The sequence below is a fragment of the Myzus persicae genome, unplaced genomic scaffold (assembly GCF_001856785.1).
Source record: "Myzus persicae strain clone G006 unplaced genomic scaffold, MPER_G0061.0, whole genome shotgun sequence".
Classification (NCBI taxonomy): Eukaryota; Metazoa; Arthropoda; class Insecta; order Hemiptera; family Aphididae; genus Myzus; species Myzus persicae.
Window position 1 is genome coordinate 348562 of NW_019100515.1, and position 22166 is coordinate 370727.

Sequence of the window (22166 nt, forward strand, 5' to 3'; positions counted from 1 at the left end):
TATATATATATAAAGTGACAATTATTAATACTTTCACTTCTTAAGTAAACATCAACTTAGTAAGATTATTATAATAATTGAATGTGTACGTGATGTTTCGCATAGGTAAATTATTATAACCAATTTTTTTACCTGTCCAGCGTGAAACGTATTGAAAATTAAATTTCTGATGTACGTAATGCAATATTGTACTGAATTATTGCAGCACCAGATGCTTGAAATTTAATTTAATGAATACTAAAATTTGAATTTATAAATTACGTTATTTATACTTTTAGTTAAGTACCTACACCTACATCAAACAATAATATTTTTATGGACCACAAGTTTTAGATATCAATGCAGGAAAATCACTCAATACAAATAAATACCATGCATATATTATACTAATTTTATTCTAACCAATCCAACCGAATATTTAGTTTACACAAATATTAGCACTAATTCGAAAATAAATGTATTTGATTTATTTTAAAGCTCATTTAAACACAACAATAATATTTCTTAAACATATTTTACACGTTCGTGTAATAATAAATTATACAAACTTTCTTTAACGGAATTCAAAACAAATACATATTATAAGTAATGAATGCATTACGCCATTACACATAAAATGAATAAACAAAAATAATTATTATGTAACTCGAAGTAACATATATGTAATGAATATACATGTAAATTATAGGTTTATACAGATAGTGTACTGACTTAAATATTTTCTACAGCCATGGAATTCGATTTGATTTTATAGAATTCGTATTCTATGGATCATCGTCGTACTATTATACAACAGACGCCTAATTGAGTTTAATCGCTGTTTTAGTAATGGGCGTCAACCATTATCGTTATTATAGTAATACTAAGACATTAAAATGTATAAGAACATCTGCAATAGATTTACACGGATTGTGCTGACGATTAATTCATGGAAAATCATATGCGCAGCAATATGGTAATCGTGTTAGTTCGCCGTTAATCACCGACAGCGGGTACAATGTATCGGCGAACGGTGGAATTGTTTCGAGTCTGTAATAGGAATATTTTCGTGTAGGTATTTACATAAAATAATTTCTATTATCTAACCGGACTACTGCTGACTACGCGACTGCAACTAATTAGCATTCGGATCATATTGTGTGCGGTCGCGTCCGACCCGTGCGCACAGAAGTCCTTGTGTTAAATACACATACATATGAGCGAGGTTGAGAAAGGGAAAAAACGCCGTAAATTACAAAAATATTATTATGGTCTTCTGCGCGATCGTTCGTAGGTACATGTGCAGTGCGAAAGGTAGCTGACCGAGACCGAGAAGCCGCGGAGCGTGACAAGATATTTTCATTGCTGCTCTAGGTTTTTATTATCGTCATCATTATTCCTCTTCTTATATATTTCTGCGCTCCGCAGAAAATTCGTCCGTATTGCAATATAAGACATTGGCCGAATTCTGGTTGGGAATAACAACGGACAAAAAAAATAATAAAGCGCATTATAATGCGTTTGGTCGTCGCGGGGACATTGACAGATGTGTGAAAAAAACGCTATACGCTGTAGGTACGCGTGTACGATATAATATATCATAATATACAATATAATAATATATCATTACAATATTTTCAAAATACGTACAATGGCACAACCTTGGACGATGGGAACACATATGGGGCAGTAGTCGTCGTCGTCGGTTCAAAACGTTCACTAAACGTTTGTAAAAGTTGCACGTGTCAGATATATATATATAGCGTATAGCCGCCGTAAGTTCCTTGGCACCATACCTATATATACTGCGACAATATTATAAATTACAATAAACATCATACGGTTTGTTGTGTTTCGCTAAAATGCACGACATTTACATTTTCGTAAAAAATTTACCTAACAATGGATAACAAACAATATTGTTATTTATTGTGGCACCTAATATGTACAAACACGTGTTAATGAGACGTCGTTAAGATACGAGTATACGACGGTATTAGAGTATTTAATACAGGTGTACACAAATAACAAACTACAAGACATGTCAAATATTCTTATACAACACAGTATTATGGATAAATATTGTAACTGTTCTAAGTAATAAAGCTCGATCAAGTTGTAAAAATTAGTAACAATTTATTTTAAATGCATCACAAATATATATTTTTTAATTGTATGTATTTCAATCGGTTTTAAACAAACGTTTTTATAATACACATTGCACATTGAATATAAAGCTATTTTATACCTTAATAAGCAATACAAATGGCATTATAGAATAGAATGTCGAAAATATATTTCAGTAATTTTAATGACTAAACACTGCCGGGTCTGCATATTATATAAACATTTATACTATCAACAATTTATGATATAATATTATTATAGTTGATGTTTGGATTGGACATTTTTGTTAATTGTTGTGAATTCATAAAATATTAAAAGTAAGGTATGACAAATTATAGGTTTGCCACAACACTTCGTGATCGAAAAAGAAGATCAAAAAATGATGTGACAAAATGTAAACAATGATAAATTACAGTATTTAAAAAAAACAATTCTGTGAACAGACTACAGAACTCTGTTGTCTTTATAAAATACTCAGAATTCATATCGTACTACGAAGAGTGACTAAAGTAGTTTTCGATATTATTCAACTCATTATGTCATAAATTATGATAAAATTAATCAGACAATGTGTAGAAAGAAATCGAACAATCCTACAGTCTATACTATTGTACAATTACTTATAATTATTACCAATTCCATAAAGTTCGAATTTAAAGCATCGATCGCTTCTTGGGTAATTATTTTCTGGAGCATAGTAAAATAACTAAAATCTAAATTTATTTCTAAAATTGGGTACGTTTTTCCCGAATTGTTACTGGTTTTTCACGACCAAATTGTACACACCAAATATCATTGCAAATTTTTAAAAAGGTCCTGTCTTCCAAATAACTGTAGAGAAGTCATAAACATTTTTGACCACCCAAAAACCATATTCGCATAAAAAATATAACATCATTATAAAACCTAAGGATTTCTTGGTCTGCCTAGAACCTATAACCTGGAAAGCCGGAAGGCATCACATTCGACAGGTGACAATACGGCAACGTAATAATGAAATTAACTATTATTTGCAAATTTTGTATTGTGCTAAACCAGCCCATTTTTATAATCCACAATCCTTTTGTGAAACGTTAATGTTTATTGACAGTACAATATATAATATGAATAGGTTCACAATTTGAAATTTTAGTGTACTTATGTAATCAAAATGAAAAACTGCAACTGTATATTATACGAATGACGATAAAATACTATTTCATTAATTCAAAGACAACATTTCGATTCGATGTATTTTATATTATATTGTTGTCCAAATAATTTATACAATAGCCAATACGTTTTACGCAATTGATTGTTTCTGAGTTTTTGAATAACTGAATTTAACGATACCACGCAGAATGGTCTCAAAAACAGTAATGAAGCAAGTAAACTGTAACGATATGTCGAAATATTTGTTAGATTTCATTCTAAAGGCAATAAATGATATTATGCGTACACGGCAGGGTGACTACCGAAGTTTTATTAATCTATTAAACGGCGAATAGCGTCGCGAATTGGTTTATCATAAATTATGCGGACAGGTGCTTCATGCTGAAATGGTGATACTACGTATAATTTCGTAGCATACGGTTGTGAGGTCGAGGTAATTAATATATAAATACAATTTCATATATTTATTTATATACATACTAATATTATACTATCATATATTTACATAATATAATATAGAGGTTATTCCTAACACATTATACACGTGTATAAAAATAATCTTGCGTAAGTTCTAAATATTGAAATATTATATTATGTATTTATAAACAATAAACATAAATCAAATATTAGTATAAAATTGTTAAAATATCTAATATATTCGAGATAATATTTTAGTGATATACCTGTCTAATAAATTATAATAAATTAATACGCTAACCGTACAATGCATATTTTGGCGGAACCTTCCATTTTAATTTTTATAAATTAGTAAAATTAATATTTATTATTTTGACTCCCTAATGTTTAAAATACATTTACTACTTCTGACTGATTTTTCAATAAATAACTATGCATGCCAGTCTAACTCGTTATGCGATGTATTGATCAATTAATGATGTATTTTAAATATTTCGTTCGTTATATTAGCCGTGTACAATCGGTCTATTATATTATGGATAGGTACACAAGATCGTGAAGATCGACACAATATACCAATTCCAGATATTACACACATTTTGTCATTAAAAATTATACATTCGAATCTATTATTGTTTTTAATATAAATATTACGACATGGTAGCTTCGCTTAAGAGAGAGAGAGAGAGAGAGAGAGAGTGAGAGAGAGAAAAAAAGGGGGCAATAAAGCTTTTACGCGAAGGCCATTGTCCGTCTGCTGAGCGATTGGTAAATGTAAGACGCGCCCGTTTATTATCGTTATTAATTTGAATGTGTGTCACGAAAACGATAGCGAAGGTTATGTGCACGCCAACTTCTGATCCTGCGCCGGTTGCAAAACATTTACGTTTGCTACACACGCACGCACGCTGCACACACGCGAATACGTATATGAATCACATTAATCATCGCAGCGTAGAACGCGATGAAAAGAGACTGGGCGAAAGTTTCCACCCCCACCGTTTAGTGGCGGTTTGTTTTTAAGTAAAATATTGCCCCCCCCATCCGTCAATATAAAAATATTCAAACGAGATCTTACGGTGAAAATAATAGTATTATAACACTGCTACGTACTTACAACTTACGTGGGTAATACGTATACCATAATATATTATTTGTAAAGAATAGTCGGTGGTGTAAAATGTCCATACTTTCCAACCACCCGTTCATATAGTACGGTCGTGCACCGTGCATGTAAATACACTTGCATGTATACTTTATGCACGTCATGCACTGATGGACCAGATCGGATTTACTGACACGGATGATAAACAAAATGACGGAAGTAGGTGGGTCGTCATTATGAAAATCGATTGACCGACGTCAAAAACATAAATAAAAAACGATGGCGTCAAGGATAATCGGCGACAAGGTGAGGTCCGAAACGAAATCAAAGTTACGTCCTGTTTAGACCAGTTGTAAAGCAGATTATCATATTATGTTATATACTATTATGTTATACGCGTATAAACTACGTATAATAATAATATACAGCCATCATAATACCTAGTATGTATTCGTAATTATGTGAGTGTATTTTCGACTTGTCCGGATTCGTGAAAAGTAAGAGTGCGGTTCGCACATCTTTATTATAGCCACTTTCTACAAACGGATAGTTAGTAGGTAGCAAAAATAAGTTTCCGTGTGTATGGGTGTGTGAATGTCCAATGAGTCAAACGGTTCATTGAATTGTAAACAAGAAATATTAGTCTGATATTATATTTACTCAATGAGAAATTGTATTTTTCCACACGGTAATTATCTCACTGTTTAGTAAACTTGTATAACTATTTTTACGTATGGTTACGTACATATGAGTCCGGGGTGATGTTTTTTTAGTAAATCGAGTTCCCCAACAAGCTTGTAGCCTATGCAATATGCTTATATTTAAATCCAAGACCAACTTATGTGCGAAAAAAAATTAATTATTTTTAGAATAAATAATTGTATATACAATATGCATTGTGCAGACATAACGAGGGAATCGGATTGATTCACGCGAAACAATCGTTTGACGGTAATACCATTGATTTTATAATATATTATTATAAAATCAATGGTAATACGGTATGTTGCAAACGCTAGGAAATTGACAATCGAACTATACAGACCTTGAAGTAGGAAGGCACGTACATAGCAAAATATTCAATAACCAAGTTGGATTTTATGAATAAAATTTGAATTTCCGCTCATTTGACCAATATGAGCAAAAAAAAAAAAAAACAAAAAACCAAGCAGAGAAAATAACAATATGCAGGCGCGCCTACAACAGTACATTGCCAAACACAAGCACTAACCGGATGGTCTTGCACGAGCACCAAATCAACTAATGACCTTGGAGAGTTTCCCTCTACAGACATAGAGTATAATATACATAGTATAGTTACCCACTTACCCTATTATACAGCCCCGCGCGCTGTTCTATTTTTCCGAGGAAAATAATTGGTACCAAAACCAAACACTTATTTTGTTTGTATTTATACCAATTATGAATTATATATTACTAGTGTTTCGAAACATAACACATCTTTGTTGATTAAAGGTAGGTACCTCCTATAATCAATTTACATTTGGAAATCATTATGAAAGCACACATGGGCTCGATCTTACCGTAAGTATTTTCAAACAAAACTATATGTCTATATGATACATTCTACGTAACCGGAAAGAAACGGACACAACTACTCTGGGAATGTGAAGGATTTTCCGAATTTAATATCGTGGGAATTCTGTATGCGTTGATTATAATAATTTTATTATATAAAACTCGCGAGTTCCTATATACATATTTGATGCATTCGTAGGTTAGACGTTAAACGCGTTAAACGCGTAAATGTACGCGTCAGTTCATTATAACATTATTTTGAATTAAATTGAAGACCTGGACTGGCATCCTTCTCACGATGAAAAAATGTAATGAATAATTTCCATAAAAATGCTTATTGATATCAGTAGACTGGCTTCTGGTAATAGTATAGGTAATGATATTGCAATAAATAAGAAATGAAAAACCAAATTCACCCAGATATTATCTATAAATAATACTAAACAAATTAGAAATATAAAAATCACTATGTTAAAAACAATATATTTATTTAATAAAGAATGCACCCTTATAATATAATATGTAATTCTTTGGTGCCTATAAGGTACTCGTCTCATATTGGATACAAAATAGTACCTATACAATCAATATGATATCTATTTTAATTTGTTGACTGTATTTTTATAATTATTCGTATCGAACAAATTTAAATTTATAAAAATAGTTGTGTTAATGAATAGAAGGTATATTTAAAAAAAATAAACTATTAAAATATTTTCTTAAAATATAATTATGAACTTGTTCGAAGACGATTCTATAAATATTTTAAATAATTATAGATAACTATAGCAAATTTGGAATCCAATTATTAAAACCAGTCAGTTATCACTAGTTTACAAGCAGTTATTCCAAAAGATGAATCCATTATTGTTTATCATGTATCGAATGTTTGAGTGTTCCACATTTCTGTATTATAACTTACAAACTTCAATGGATAATTCTATGATTAAATGCAATGGATTTGCAAACATTTAGTTACTTACTGACCATAGCGTCAAACATCAGTATAAATTATTTGTATTTTATTGTTTAAACTCGTTTTAATGATTTAAAATTAAAAACATCTAATTAAATTGTCGTTCGATAATAATTGTGTCGTCAACAAAATTCAGAACATCACAATAATATTTTTGACTTATCAAGCCAAAAACAATGTTATTGTTTTTAAAATAAAAAAACTGACGAACTAGTTATAAATAGGCTTTATTGTTGATATACTTGAAGTAGTTATACGTGGTTAAAACCTAAAAGCTTCGATGTTTAGAAGTTAGAAAAAAACAAATTAAAATATTACTGACGCATCATCTATCCTCCAATGGTGTATTATTATTCGAGCAATAAACGGTCGATTCGTAATAATAATCGCAATTTCAACCTTCACACTTCGGCTCACACACTACACTTTTCCGATGATTTTTTTGCAGTTCGCTTCACGCACGGGTACATCCATGAATATAATGTTGTTTTTTCTCTATTTTTTACTTTTCTGAACAAGGTTTAAGTTTTTCCTGTTTTTACCATCGACCGTTACGATCCGTGTCAGGTTTGGATAACTGCAGCTAATATAATATTCACTCCCTCTTCGACACAAGTATCCAGAAAACCGCGTACGGGACTAGGTAGATCGGTTCATAAACCTATGGGCATGTGTAAAAGTGTATACTATTCACGATCCCGTCCACACGAGAATTCTGCAGCGAATATTCTTTTATGCGTATGCCTAGTGCCTACCCATGTATACATAAATAATAAAGAACCGTTCAAACGTCGTGCAGTTGTGTAACGAGGCAACTCCAGTCGACGTGCAACCTCTGAGGTCATCCTAGGGGGGGAGTAACTCAAATAGCGACGGAAAATATAATAATTATCGCTTAATTGCTTCTAATGCTCTCCGTATACTCGTATTGTATTCGGCAATACATATTATATTATTATATCTGCGGCAGCCACTGTATACGTATATATAAAATGGAATAGTTACGAAAACTTATCATATACCTAACCTGCGAAGAGTCACGATAACTGAGAAGCAAAGTGAGCGGCTGTAAGAAGCTATTGGATGAGAGAGGACATTGAAATGTCACAAACCTATTGCATATTAATATTTTATTTCATACCATATAGATATAGCACTAAAATGTTTCTAAAATAAAACACATCCAGTTATTATCATATTATTATTAATGTTACTTATATGTTTCCCTCTCTCTCTCTTTTTTCTCATGTGGACTTATTTTTATATACTTATATAAATAAATACAACCAGATTTTGTATGAACAATACTTCCATTCCTGTCCGTTTAAAAATTAAATATTTAAGTTTATTTTAATTTATAATATAAACGTATGAACGTATAAACCTGGAGTTGTAATTGTACAAGAAAAAAAAATAAAATCAGCTAATGTATGATTTCATCTCCGTCTTCTTCTAAATTCCAAATACATTGGGAACTTCTATGTATAAAAGACAATTATAAGGCCTGTATGGTTCTATTGTATTGTAATATCTGGTCCTTCCAAACCCTCTAATATGAGGACAATTCAATTGTCCTAATCGAAATCAATTTCCAACTATACTGAGGCTACCTAGTTACTTCGCACGCATTAATAAATTATTTAATTCTTTATAACAGTGTAATGTAATATAATAATTTAAATATTTATTGCAAACAAATACAGTAGCAATTTAACACGTAGCGTTAACAAATTAAAAATATTCAGACCTGTTATAGTTATCTACTGTAACTACATTTTTTTAAAAATATTGTACTTAACGGTTGGACACAATAGATGGAACATATGTTTAACCTTAATTTATCAAATCCTTTTGTCATCTTTGTATTAAAACAACAAACAAATAACTTTCCAAAGTCCAAACCATTGGCGGTATAGGCATTATATAAAATGGCACCTTTATAACCGAAGTATCGATATTATTATTGTTTATATAGGTAATATACATGTATTGGTACACACATCGCAATCAGATAATTCTATATATATATATATAATACATATAACGTCCACGCGCATACGCACGTCGCGATCGAACTCTTTCTTTCGTTCGCTCAACTTGTAAGTATACAATATTTCATCCCATATAACTGAAACCCACTACATCCGCTCGACCATGCAGAGTCAATGCGGCGACGGTGGTGTGCCCTCTTATAAATACACGCGCTAGTCCCACCGTCCATAATATTATGGTCTCCACATATATTATTGTACACTCCATACAACCGATGTCTGTGTGACGCGCGGTGTTGCAACAGTTAAGTAGCGCGACATATTTATGTGCGCATAGCGAACCGTACAGAGTTATCCCGGCTGAAAAGCATCATCCATAAATACAAATCCACCGGAACAGGTTTTGTGTACGTGGTTTACGACATTTGGAGATGCAGTGACTTATTAATTTGCGAGGGTATGCCAGGTAACACGATTTTCCAGTTCCCCGGCGGGGCGACTGCAACGGCGTTGAACTTGATCCGGTGTACGAGTTAGACTCCCGCATACAGCGGACACGCCACTATACCCGGGCATACTGCACAGATTTCACGAAAGTTTGAGATATCGGGTGGCTATCATAATATTATAATATAGTAGTGGCCCTTTTTTTGCGTTATACGATAATGTTGTATACCGCGTTACCGCGGCATTATATTATGCCGTATTGGTACACGTAACACGCGTAAACGGTTAGATGCGTTTCACATCCGACACACGTGCGTCATAAAATATCATAACCGACTGTACCATTGAGCATTCCTTTTACGTAAAGAGTATCTGTCCGGCAAAGTTATACTTAACGGATTTGGTGTATGTGAGTGTGCTGAAACCATATACTGTCGACGGTCGAGACACGCTGCGTGTGCATGACACAGCCGCTCGACCCAGATCTCAAGTCTTCCGTTAGATGAACGGCCGAGTTATGTTTTGACATGAACACACATTAACGCATATCTACCGGTTCAATTGATCAAAGTGAGTGGGTAAACTAACACGGTGCTGTCGGTGCTTAATTTTATTCCAGTTGATCGTGGACTACATTATTCACTCGTTTTTAAATTTGAAAAATCTATTGACTTTCGCTTGCTTAACCGTACCATGCATTAAGGCATTTACTTTTAAGTTCTACGCTGAACTTATGTCCTTCCATCACTTGAAATTATTAAAATTATTGCATTTATGTAATTTATATAAAATATATAATACCTAATATCGATTCCTATTAAATAATAGGTATGTAACATACTCAATAAGCTATTTATTTAATATTTTAGATAGTTGACAATAGTTTTAAAAAATTACTAAACCTATTATTTACTAAAGTTTATAAAAATAATTCATGCTTTTTAATAAATTATATCTTTGTAAATAAATAACCATATCATAACAATTAGGTACAGGCAACGTACAGTTAGTAAAGTTATGTACAGCAATTGCCAATCTGTAATTGACCATGAGATGTCTCCTAATCGCAAAGTAACGTGACTGGAAAAATTAACGTACCTACTACAGATTTCCGATAACGTTCGACTAGTATAAAAACATTATTTTAATATACTTTTCTACTATCTTATATAAGTTTTTAATCAGCAGATATTTTAAACACAATATTACAAACTAAATATTGATGCAATAATTGTAGTTTAGGTACCACTTAATAATTTTAAGATCTCAATATAAAGAAGAAAAATATTATAATTTTGAACAGATTTAAAATTTTTGAAGGAACAAAATAAAACAATAAAGGCTAGTATTGACTCTAAGCCAGTTGGCACTATATATAATTCATACATTTACTATATAAAATATACTGTATGTGCATTATATTATATATCTGTAAATAATTATTTTTCTACATGTAATTACCAATTAGTAATTACTATATACTTAACTACATATCCCACTATACCCTATACATTTCTATTATACTTACGTATTACCATTTCGATGATAATATCTACTTTAAAATATATCTAGCCAGACAATCTATCCAGTATTTTAATTCATATTTATTTCACTTATTTTTTAAGAGTACAATTATTATTATATAATTAATATGTGTGTAGAATAAGCTAGTTTCGAACTCCTAAAACAATATACATTTTCTTTCAATGTAAATAACTTATCGTATCAGTTAAGCACCAGACATAGTACCTATTATATATACACACAACCAGTTATACATTTATCACAATCTAGATAGTTTGCGCTTAGTCAGTGCATTATCATTTCGTCCGTTGTTTTCTGCCATTTGTAATGTTTTTCAACGTAGCAAAACAGCATAAATCAACAGAAAAGAAACCCATAAATAACTACGTAGAACTTCTCTATGAAATCAAATGACGCTTCTTAAACCTGCAGAATCGTATATAGGTACAGACTTACAGTATATAATACAACTGCTCCAGTCTAGCATATAAAATACTTATAGGTATATACCTACGTGCATATACAGAAAATATGTTGGTTTTTATGTTCCAATTACATTGTCCATATACGATTTTCATATATTTATAACATTATGTACCGAATGCGGTTTGTTGGTCGAGGAGTAAGCTAAAGAAAATATGTTTTTTTTCTCTCGGTATAATATTGATTATGACATTATATCAGTAAATAATATATACGTATTATGCATACATTATACATGTACGATATATATACAAAGTAAGTTTTTATTTTACGAGTTCATGCAAGTCCATGTTGTCATTTTATCTTATGTAATGTTCTACTTATGTCTTGAAACTAACGATAACTATTATCTGTACCTATTGCAGCCTGACTGAACTAACTGTACCTGGTGAATCGTGATCACAAACCAATAAACGGTAACTATCGTACAACCAAATGATTAAATACACCATAAATATGTGTTTTATATAAACTATTTGATAATAATATAATATGATACTCTTATAGTACACACAATGGCACACTGCGCACAGTTTTTTATATAGTTTGCCGTAAATACATATAATTATCTAAAATGTTATACCTAGTTAATAAAAAATAGATTTAAATATAAAATATAAGCTCACAACATTTTAAATAATGTACCTACTCTTCACGAGGAAGTAAATTCCTATATGAAAATTAACAATAAAACCTTATTATATTGTTATTATGTTAACGCAAATCAAACAACTATATAACATATTATAATACGGATGTCCGACCTTTCACCAAGTAATATCTTTATGTTCTATCCAGACAACCATCGTTTTAACCATTTATATCCACTGTGGCAGATTATAAAATCCTGGTCACGTATATTGAGACTGTATATTTGACATGTTCATTGGAGGTTTATAAATTATAACTCACATGTAAACAATGTGTAGATCTTTGGAATGCATTTATAAACAGTCACCTTGAAAAACTAAAAATTTCCATATAAAATAATATCATTGCACGGACCCTCGGCGAAAAATCAATTTAATTTCTCTGGTTTTCACCTCGAGGTCTATTGTTCCATCGAAATTCCTGACGTGCAAAGCATAATTTGATTATCTTCGATAATAACGTACCTATAATATGGTCAAAACTTAACCATGGTAATATTACCGAGGTTCATTATAAAAATTATACATACATAATATACATATATATATATATTATACATATTACATATTATACGCATATATATATACACAGCCATACATGCTCAATAGACCCGTAGGTGATGTAATTATCAATACCAAATAAGGACAATATATTACACAAAGAAAAGTAATCACGGATGAGCTGGGCAGATTCAACGGCCCGGGGCTACGTAAAAGTATCTTCCATTAAGTATTGTTATTATGACTATAAGGGAACTACCTATACATAAATAAGCACCACTCTATTGCGACAATTGAATGAGGAGACCATTAGCCTCAAGTCATTGCGCTTGTGTTTTGCAAGTAGGTACTGTGCGATTGGTTTTTCATTGATATTTGATTATGAGAATATCGTTCACGCGTAACACAACTATACTGTGTTATAGTACGGGCCTCTGACGACGACAAAAGTACAAGAAAGCATTATCTAGGTTTTAAATTAAACAGGATGTGATGTTACAAACAAGACATAGGTAGGTACTAGGTACCTATCATCGAATCGGAATAAAGGTATCGGATATTCATCGATAATTAAATTTTGCAATCAATAAAACACAATAATACTACAAAAATATATGGCAATATATGTCTAGCTGTTGTTATAGTAAATTTTAAATCAATACCAACGTACCTAATGTAGAACGGTGTGAATAGGTTTATGGTAAATAGCTAAAATGAATCTAAATATTTAGTATATTTCATTGTGTATATACTAAATAATAATAGGTGGGTATATCGTACATGATGTCGTAAACAGTTTTAATTCCTTATAAAATGGTATTATTTGAATAACAACGAAATAAATAAACTCGTTATATGTATCTAGTAAAAGAAAATTGTATTTTTTTTTATGTTGATAGGTTTCTGTAATAAAAATGTATGAGGAATCTTGTATAAAATTTTTGAATTTTTGGCCTAGCTGGCTACATTTTTTATCAACATTTATAAAATCAATCAACATTTATAAAATCAACATTTTAAAAAGAAGCATAATATTAAAATATTATAATTTAAATATTTGGTGAATAATTTAAGACTGTAGATATTCGTTTTTTACATTTTTGAATTAAGAACAAAACAACCAATTTTGAGTAAAAAATACCGTTTTCCCTAATTTATTTATTTTTACGATTATTATGAAAAATACTAAAACTTTTTTAATTTTTACCACAAAAATACTAAATAGATCCAGTTTTTTTACCAGAAATTACATTTAAAGTTGAATATTGAAGCAATTTCACTGCCCTTAAAAGTGGAATCAAACCATTTGCTTGTGCAGGAATTTTTAATGGAAAAATAAAAATAAAATAATTGAAAGATAATTGATTGGCGATTTCCACATTGATGTACTAACTAGGAATATTGCAAGTATAATATCTAATAATTAATAATTATTTTTTTAACTATTCAAATTTCAAAGTATTTTGAGTGGAAGTACCATCGCTTTTAAAATTTTTAGCCATATAGTTAAATTACAATAACTAATATAAATCAAATCTTGACGACAGTCAACAGACGTGCATATTTACAATTATTGTGGAATGACGTATATAACATACCGCATACGTGCGATAAAATGATTGTATATTATATACTAGACACAAGTCTGTACTACTCGTATAATTAATAAATGAAACAAACGAAACTTGCATAATATTTTGTTACGCCGGTAATCTAAAAAAAAAAACACAATATTATTGTAAAACCAATTCAACACATACGCGATTGTTCCGCTCAGAATCTACAAGGTGTGCTGGTAAAGTATGCAATCCACCATCGGTTTTTGATAACCGTATTTCCTACACGAATTGTCTAAACTATATTATAAAATAGTGTCAAATTTGATACTTAGTATTAACATAATGATAATATGTCGTCTTTCTATCGATGGTAGAATTATTACGTCATTACATAACATGATGCTCAATACAGTCATCGTCATAATAAATACATGAATTCTCAAATATAACATTTTTAAAAGTTTAGATCGTGTAAAATACTATACAAATTATGGTAGAGTATTAATAATTTTAAAAGCCTTAAACATTAAATTAAAATTGATGTTTCCCTACCTACTTGTGAAGTGGTCAGCAAGTAATCACTTTCAAACATATTGAAAATGATATGTGACTAAACTAATAAGTCATTGAAATAAACTAATGAAGTAATCTGCACAAATGAGGGTTACGCAAAATAGTTCACATCATAGTATAGGTATGTAAAAATTAAATTAATAAACGAAATGTTAAATAATAAATATTATTTTGTTTTAATATCAAGCATAGAATCAGTTCAGCCTCCGGATACGGGTCATGGAAGAGCGGTTTCTACCTACTACAATAATATAAAATACATATAGGTACTATACAAGTATCATGCAATTAACCTCAATGTACTGTATTTACAACCATCAGGTCGTCCTATATTTTAATTACGTCGCTAGTATTACAACATAAACAATGTGCTTATAACAGGATCGTAAAAACCACGATACCTACAAATAATATCAATAAGAAAAACGGTAGTAAAAATCTTCTTCTGGTGACAAGTAGATTTCTAATTGTATGCTTAAAATGTATCGCTTCAATAATTGACGCTGAAACAAGGATTTTTTCTATGATTATACAATGAGGAACATCATGGCCGTATCACAGTCTGACTTAAGATGATTACATTTGAAGGTAACCGATAAATAATTCCACAGTAAAGAGTAGTTTTCCTCAATGTGAAGAACAATTATTATTCCAATTCTCGTTAATAGATATAGGTAAAAGAAATCATTATTATACAAAATGCCTATTTTTAAATTTTATTTATTAGTAATATAGACGTACCCTTAAGTTGCATAATACATAATATAAAGATAGTAAGAATATAATAGTACCTATACAAGATTGTAATATTTGTACTACAGACAAATTTTTTTTTAATTTAAGGAGAAAAGTGTATAAAAAGTGAAAAAGCATTTATTTGTGAAAAAATGTGATTTCGTAAAACTATATTGTATCAAAAACCTTCACATTCATATACACATATAATAATATATTAAACAATATTAGGAATTGGAATTTAAAAATAAATTATTAACAAAAAGGATTAAACTAAAAAAAAAAAAACTTCTAGTTTGTTTAGATCAATTCAATTAGAGGTTAAATAAGTTTCGTATTTTTTTTTTTAATTTAAAAGAAAAAAATTCAAAATTGACCTCGAACTTAAAATTATGAAAACTCACTTGATTTTTCAAGATAGCTCCAAATGCAATTCATGTTGGTCAAGGGTGAAAACGACAAAATGTGGGAGGAATAGTTAAAAAATATAACTACGAAAAACACAATAGGACCCGTATAAGTGACTACGATAATGTACGTGGAATATTTTAACAATGGCCATTACAGGTATAATTATGTCGACGGCAAAAAATAAAAAAATAAATAGATTTTTGACTTGTCATAATCTAGCCTCATCGTAGGCCACGCACGCGTGGATTCTCGCTGATAACATAACATATTGGCCGTTATTGATACAATATTATAAACCTAACAGTTTAATATTGAACGCAAGTCGAAGATCGAACTGGCGGCTTTGCGTTTGTATTTACAAGCCTTATTGTATACGCGCATGGTATAATTACATGCAAGAACGTGCATATCACTGGCAAGAGAAATACTCCTTTGAACACAGCCGACGGACTTAATGCGGTCGAGATGTATGGCAAGAGATATGTGCCGATAAGTATTGTGACTTCCTATTGGAAGCGTATGTGTTTATTCTATATATTCAATGGAAAAATGATACGTAGTTTATTACGGCGGCGCATGCAGGTAGATAGGTAGGTAGGCAGGTACGGACCAAATCGGTCCAATAATGAAGTCGAATAGTTGTCGCGATAAAGAGGAGATTTATTAGAGCTACAACGGATATACTATGAGTGTATGCGCGGGGAACGTCTTGTCCAGTGGATATTATTTTCTTTTGCTTCGCATTAAATATATATTATGGTTTTAGCGGCAAAGAAGAATTTCCATCTTTGAACGAGTCTGGTTCGGACGGGGCACAAATACGCATTGCTAGTTTTAAATAGTTCGATAATAAAATCAGACGACACTGCGGGCTGAATTAATGCATTGTTCTAGTGACAAAACAATCAGTTTTGTCAAGGTAACATTATATTATTATACTAAGGAATACAATTCGTGTGAGCGTGCGTAGTGCATATTGACTGTATTGTAATATATTTTATGCCTTCCATAAACTCTTGCCGTTTTCCATTATCAATCGAGGCTGTATTTGACTTTCATCGAAATAGTTTTTTTCTCGTTCTTAACATATTTTACGTCTATCTAGCATGTAGGTATCCGTTGTTGCCTCTATTGACTTGACAAGTATTTTTCTTTTGCAAAAATTGTATTCTAGTTTTGACGTGACGTCTTCTATAGTACGACAACGGACAAACTCGGTTGTTTGGTTTCTAGTACGAAGACCTTATTACATTACACTGTGGCAAATCTATTCTTGTATAGAAACCACTCTATGTGCGTTATATATGAAATCTGATGAACCGTTATGCTCGTAGTGAATGTACAGAATAATGTAAACATATAACATGTTATTATTATTATATTATGTAGCTGTCACCTAAACATATCTTTTTAACAGTTCTTATTTCGTGACGAACTTATTTAAAAATCGTGGTTAAAAAAACACTCTTGGATTTTTTCTTCGAAACAGTGACGTTAAAATTTGCATATAGAAAATTGATTTAAAATTATGTACCTATTATACTATATAAAAATTGTGTGTAGATAAATGCATAGTAATTAATAAAAACTACGTTATAATAATTATAATAATAGCAATAATATTTATTATATTATTTGTATGCGTACCAAAATCAAATGTTTATATTTACGAATAAATTGTGGGATACGTTATCACCACTAAGGGGTATTTAAATTTTTAAGTTTAAAATCCTTATCAAGTTAAATAACTATTTTAATTATAATGTAAAAGTTAAGTATAAATTATATAAGTCTCCACCAACAGAATGAATAATCTTAGGTACCTTGAGGTATATTCTTTCACTGCGTGATTGTCATAATCTGAATATAATAATATTGTAAGTAAGTATAACCATATATACATTATCCAGTTAGTAAAGGATAACGGGACTAAGACACTCGTCACTCATTGATTGTGATACCAATAAATAAAAATGTATTACCAACGTATTAAATATTTCCTATAATGATTCGGAGTTTTCATATTGAATAGGTTGCCTACTGGCGACTACATATCCGAATTGGGCAAGACCACTATTTATCACAGAATTTATTTTAAATAATGATACTAAATAAATTTAAATTAACTTTAAAGTATAAACAACCATATTGGCAGATTGTGTAAGCGTCAGAATGACCTTTTTAAGTATATATTAGGTAGTGAATCAATTATTTGTGAAAGGGAAAAAGTTCATGAACCAAACTTTCGGGAAATTAAAAAAACTTTTACCACACATAATCATAATCTAAACATGTGAGCATATACGAGAAATTTTATATAATTGCTTACAATGAACTATCATACGAATTTTAGTCTCTTCACAAGTAAACGATCAATCTACATAGCCACAAAATATAATATTTTTTAATAAAAAGTCTCGTTTTCTGAACAATTGTGACTTTTATAGGTATGATTTTTATAAATTATTCATATTATTTCTGCACTCTGCGGGCTACAGTACGCCTGTATGGTTATATACATATATACTGAAGTATACAACAATAGGTACCATAAATGGTATGAAACTTCCAATATTTAAAATAATATTAATGTTTTAGGTATTCTATGCAAACATCGAGTTTGTATTAAATTTTATTTTCTGATGGGAAGTATTAAGACTGGAACAAAAAAGACAATATCTCATGTTTGTTTTATTAAAGGCACTTGAGTTTGATTCATTGATTGTAATAAAGATTATACGCCTGTATAAATACAATTTCAAAGCAACTTGAAACGGCTGCTCTGTGGGAGTCGGGAGTTTCCTTGTGTTTTCCCTCCCTTCGGACATCATAGCTTACCGCGTAATGGTATACAAGTTTGTCTAATGCTAAACTATTCATACTTAGCGGTTAAATGTGTTTAAAAAGTTTACAATATAAGTATATTACATTAATATAACTTATTACTACCTATGATTATGTTTTAGGAATAATGTATTATAAGTTATAACTATACATTTATACGAAGTAAAAATACCTAATTACTATTGTAGTTTACTATAGTACATTGTAACCAAGTCTGACGTCTGTATGTCTACTGTTTACCGAATACTATTGATTTTGAAATCAATACTGATACACTAATAATACTAATATAGAAATACTCGAGTCTAGATACCTAATAACAATGTTTACTCATATTGTTCATGCTCAATTCGCAGATAAAAGAATAAATCGTCCCTCTCTCTCATATAGTGTATGTGTATCATGTATGTGCAGTAAGCTGCTTGTTGTCAATTGTTACGCTAATTATAAATATATACAGTTTGTTGATTACACTCTAGTAAAAAGGGTAGACGTTGTGTCTTGCATCGCATTTCTACACAGCAAGCAAGTCTAAACCTTCAGTTTCGAAAAAAATTGCTTTTTTTAAATACTGGTAACAATTAGTAAGTAACTATCTATATATTAATGTGCCATAAATAAAGGTACTTATAGAAACGACCGAACGAACTTAGATAGTTAGATTTAATATATTGTTTCAAATACCTTTGATCAGTTGAGCGGCAGAAACGGCAGACACGGCCAATAATACGAGGAACGCGCACCAAAGGCCGCACTTGCACTGCATCTTAACTGTCGAAATTACTCGTATCCATTATGGTTTGTACGCGGCTCCCGTTTAAAGTTATCGGAGAAATCAAGCCGGGACGACACTAGAACTGCACAAATATCGCCATCGTTTCGTGTTCGCACAGTAATTATTATGATTATTATTGTAACACACGCACATTCCGATATTTAACCCATTTTATTTTGCACTGACGACCGATGAATGACAATCACTCACAATTTATCACAAAAAATTATACTGTATAGAATAGAATATGTGCGTAAGAATATTTATTGATATGATCGATGACGCACGACTACACCAATTATTAAAAAGGAGATAAATGAATAAAACGAATGACAAGCGAACAGTAGGAAGACACACGACCGGCGTGCGAGACAGACTGACTGGTCGCGTCCGGTTTTGGCGGCACGCGGTCGCCGTGCAACACGCTCACCGCAGCGCCACCTATAAGATCGGTTCACACGACTATATTGCTACGTTATTCTTCTTGGGCTCACCGTTTTGGCATATCGTTTCAAATTTTGGAATACCAAAAGTTCACTGAATGTTTCACTAAATATTCTCATATGCCATGCGTCAAACGCAGTGTACTGTTTTGGGATAGCTGATTTTCCGTTATTTATGACTTATGAACATTATTTACGAATGAAATTTGGTTTTACCTATGTACAAACATCATATGTAACGATCGATTCACATAATTACATTGATGCTACATTTTAAAACCACCCGGGTGATCGACTTTGAACCTTGAAGTCGTTAACGGTCGGTAGTTTATCCATCCCTCCAACAGTTTCAAGTGGAAATGCGAATGTATAATACAGAAATTCTTTAACGTTAAAAATAGACACAGTAAAAAAAATATTTATGTCTGAACAAAATTATAGAAAGTTGAAATTATGAAAATTGGAAGTGCTTGAAATCTAATCCACTTAAGAGAACGCTACTCATGCATTTGTTGTCTCCGTCTTACACACGTACGACATATCAAATTTTCGTTCACTACAGTTTGAATAGTGTGTCGTTAGTTTTGATATTAGAGTGAATTTAAGTATTATCAAACTTTTAGGTAAGAACTTTATCTATGCTTAAGCGCTGGCAGATTTTCGATATTTTCAAGCAAGATATACGAGTATGTGAAATAACACAAATAAAAAATACTCATAACTCTCTTGAAAATTAAAATGTACAAAAAAATATACAAAAATCCGCCAAAGCTTGAGCATAGATAATTTTCTTACCTAAAACTTTAATAATAGGTCAATTCACTCTAATATCAAAACTAACAGCACACTGTTGAAATTAGTGAACGAAAACGTTCTATGTCGTACGTGTGTAAGACGGAGACAACAAATGCATGGGTAGCGTCCTCTTAGGTAGGTACTTATTAATACTAGTTAATCACCTGCTACCTGCAGTGAAGAACTTTGAAAAACCAAAATTTTTACATGAACACAATCATTGACAGGAACTTTGTAGTCATTGAGATGAACAATATAATTAATACATTTTATTAGATACTTTTTATCCTAGGACTTTTTTTTGTGGAACCTTAGTTTTCTATTTTTTTCTTATTGTTTATTATTATCGTGCAATTAATTGAATACAGTTAATAATGAGTTTAAAAAATGATGCAGCGACGGCCATGGTAATTCGGCAACATATCATGACGATAGGTCAAGGGTGTAATGAGGGAATAAGTTCAAACATTGCCAATGTGTGTTTTATAATCAATAATTATTACGTTTAACCACGTATATAACCATGTAAGTACACTATGTTCTAAACTATAGAGAAATCTTTCCATGACTGCTATTTCTTCATTACCAATCGTATTACACAGATTTCGAAGACATTCATTTATTTTTTCCCGTCGTATTTGAGTAATAGTTAATCAAACTTGTTTTTCCTTTTTATCTGATAGTTAATTATATTCTGGATTTTTTGAAATAAATATATAATTTCATATTTAACTATATACTTTATATACAGAACTATTTTTTTAAGATACACTTATTTCAAAGCTCACGTTAAAGATCTTTGTCTAGAAGCAGTAACAAATAATTACATTTGAATTTTTGTCTTAATTCTAAAATGTACTTAAATTATTTGGATAAGTACTCCAATAATTATAATTTTTTTTAAAAAACTACTGTAAAAGATGAAAATTAAACGTTATTAAATATTTTTTATTTATATTTTTTTGCAGAGAATAAGGAAAATATTAAAAATACTGAGGTATCTTATAAGTCATAATATTTTGATAATTATTAATCTGTACAAATAACAATACAATATTATATATCAAATATGGAATGTAAAATTTTCGCAAAAATTTAAAATAATGATAAGTGAACAAAAATCAACGAAGCTATTAAATG

The 22166-nt window shown here is 30.8% G+C and overlaps 1 protein-coding gene across 1 annotated transcript in view; it reads right to left on the bottom strand.

The window, feature by feature from the left end:
- The window catches only part of LOC111029504, a 51550-nt gene extending 31364 nt beyond the window's left edge, over nucleotides 1-20186 (bottom strand). The window contains exon 1 of the mRNA XM_022308520.1: nucleotides 19698-20186. Within this exon, the coding sequence (XP_022164212.1) occupies nucleotides 19698-19779 (82 nt within the window). The 5' untranslated portion in view covers nucleotides 19780-20186. The remainder of the gene's footprint in view (nucleotides 1-19697) is intronic.
- Between the last annotated feature and the right edge of the window lie 1980 nt (nucleotides 20187-22166).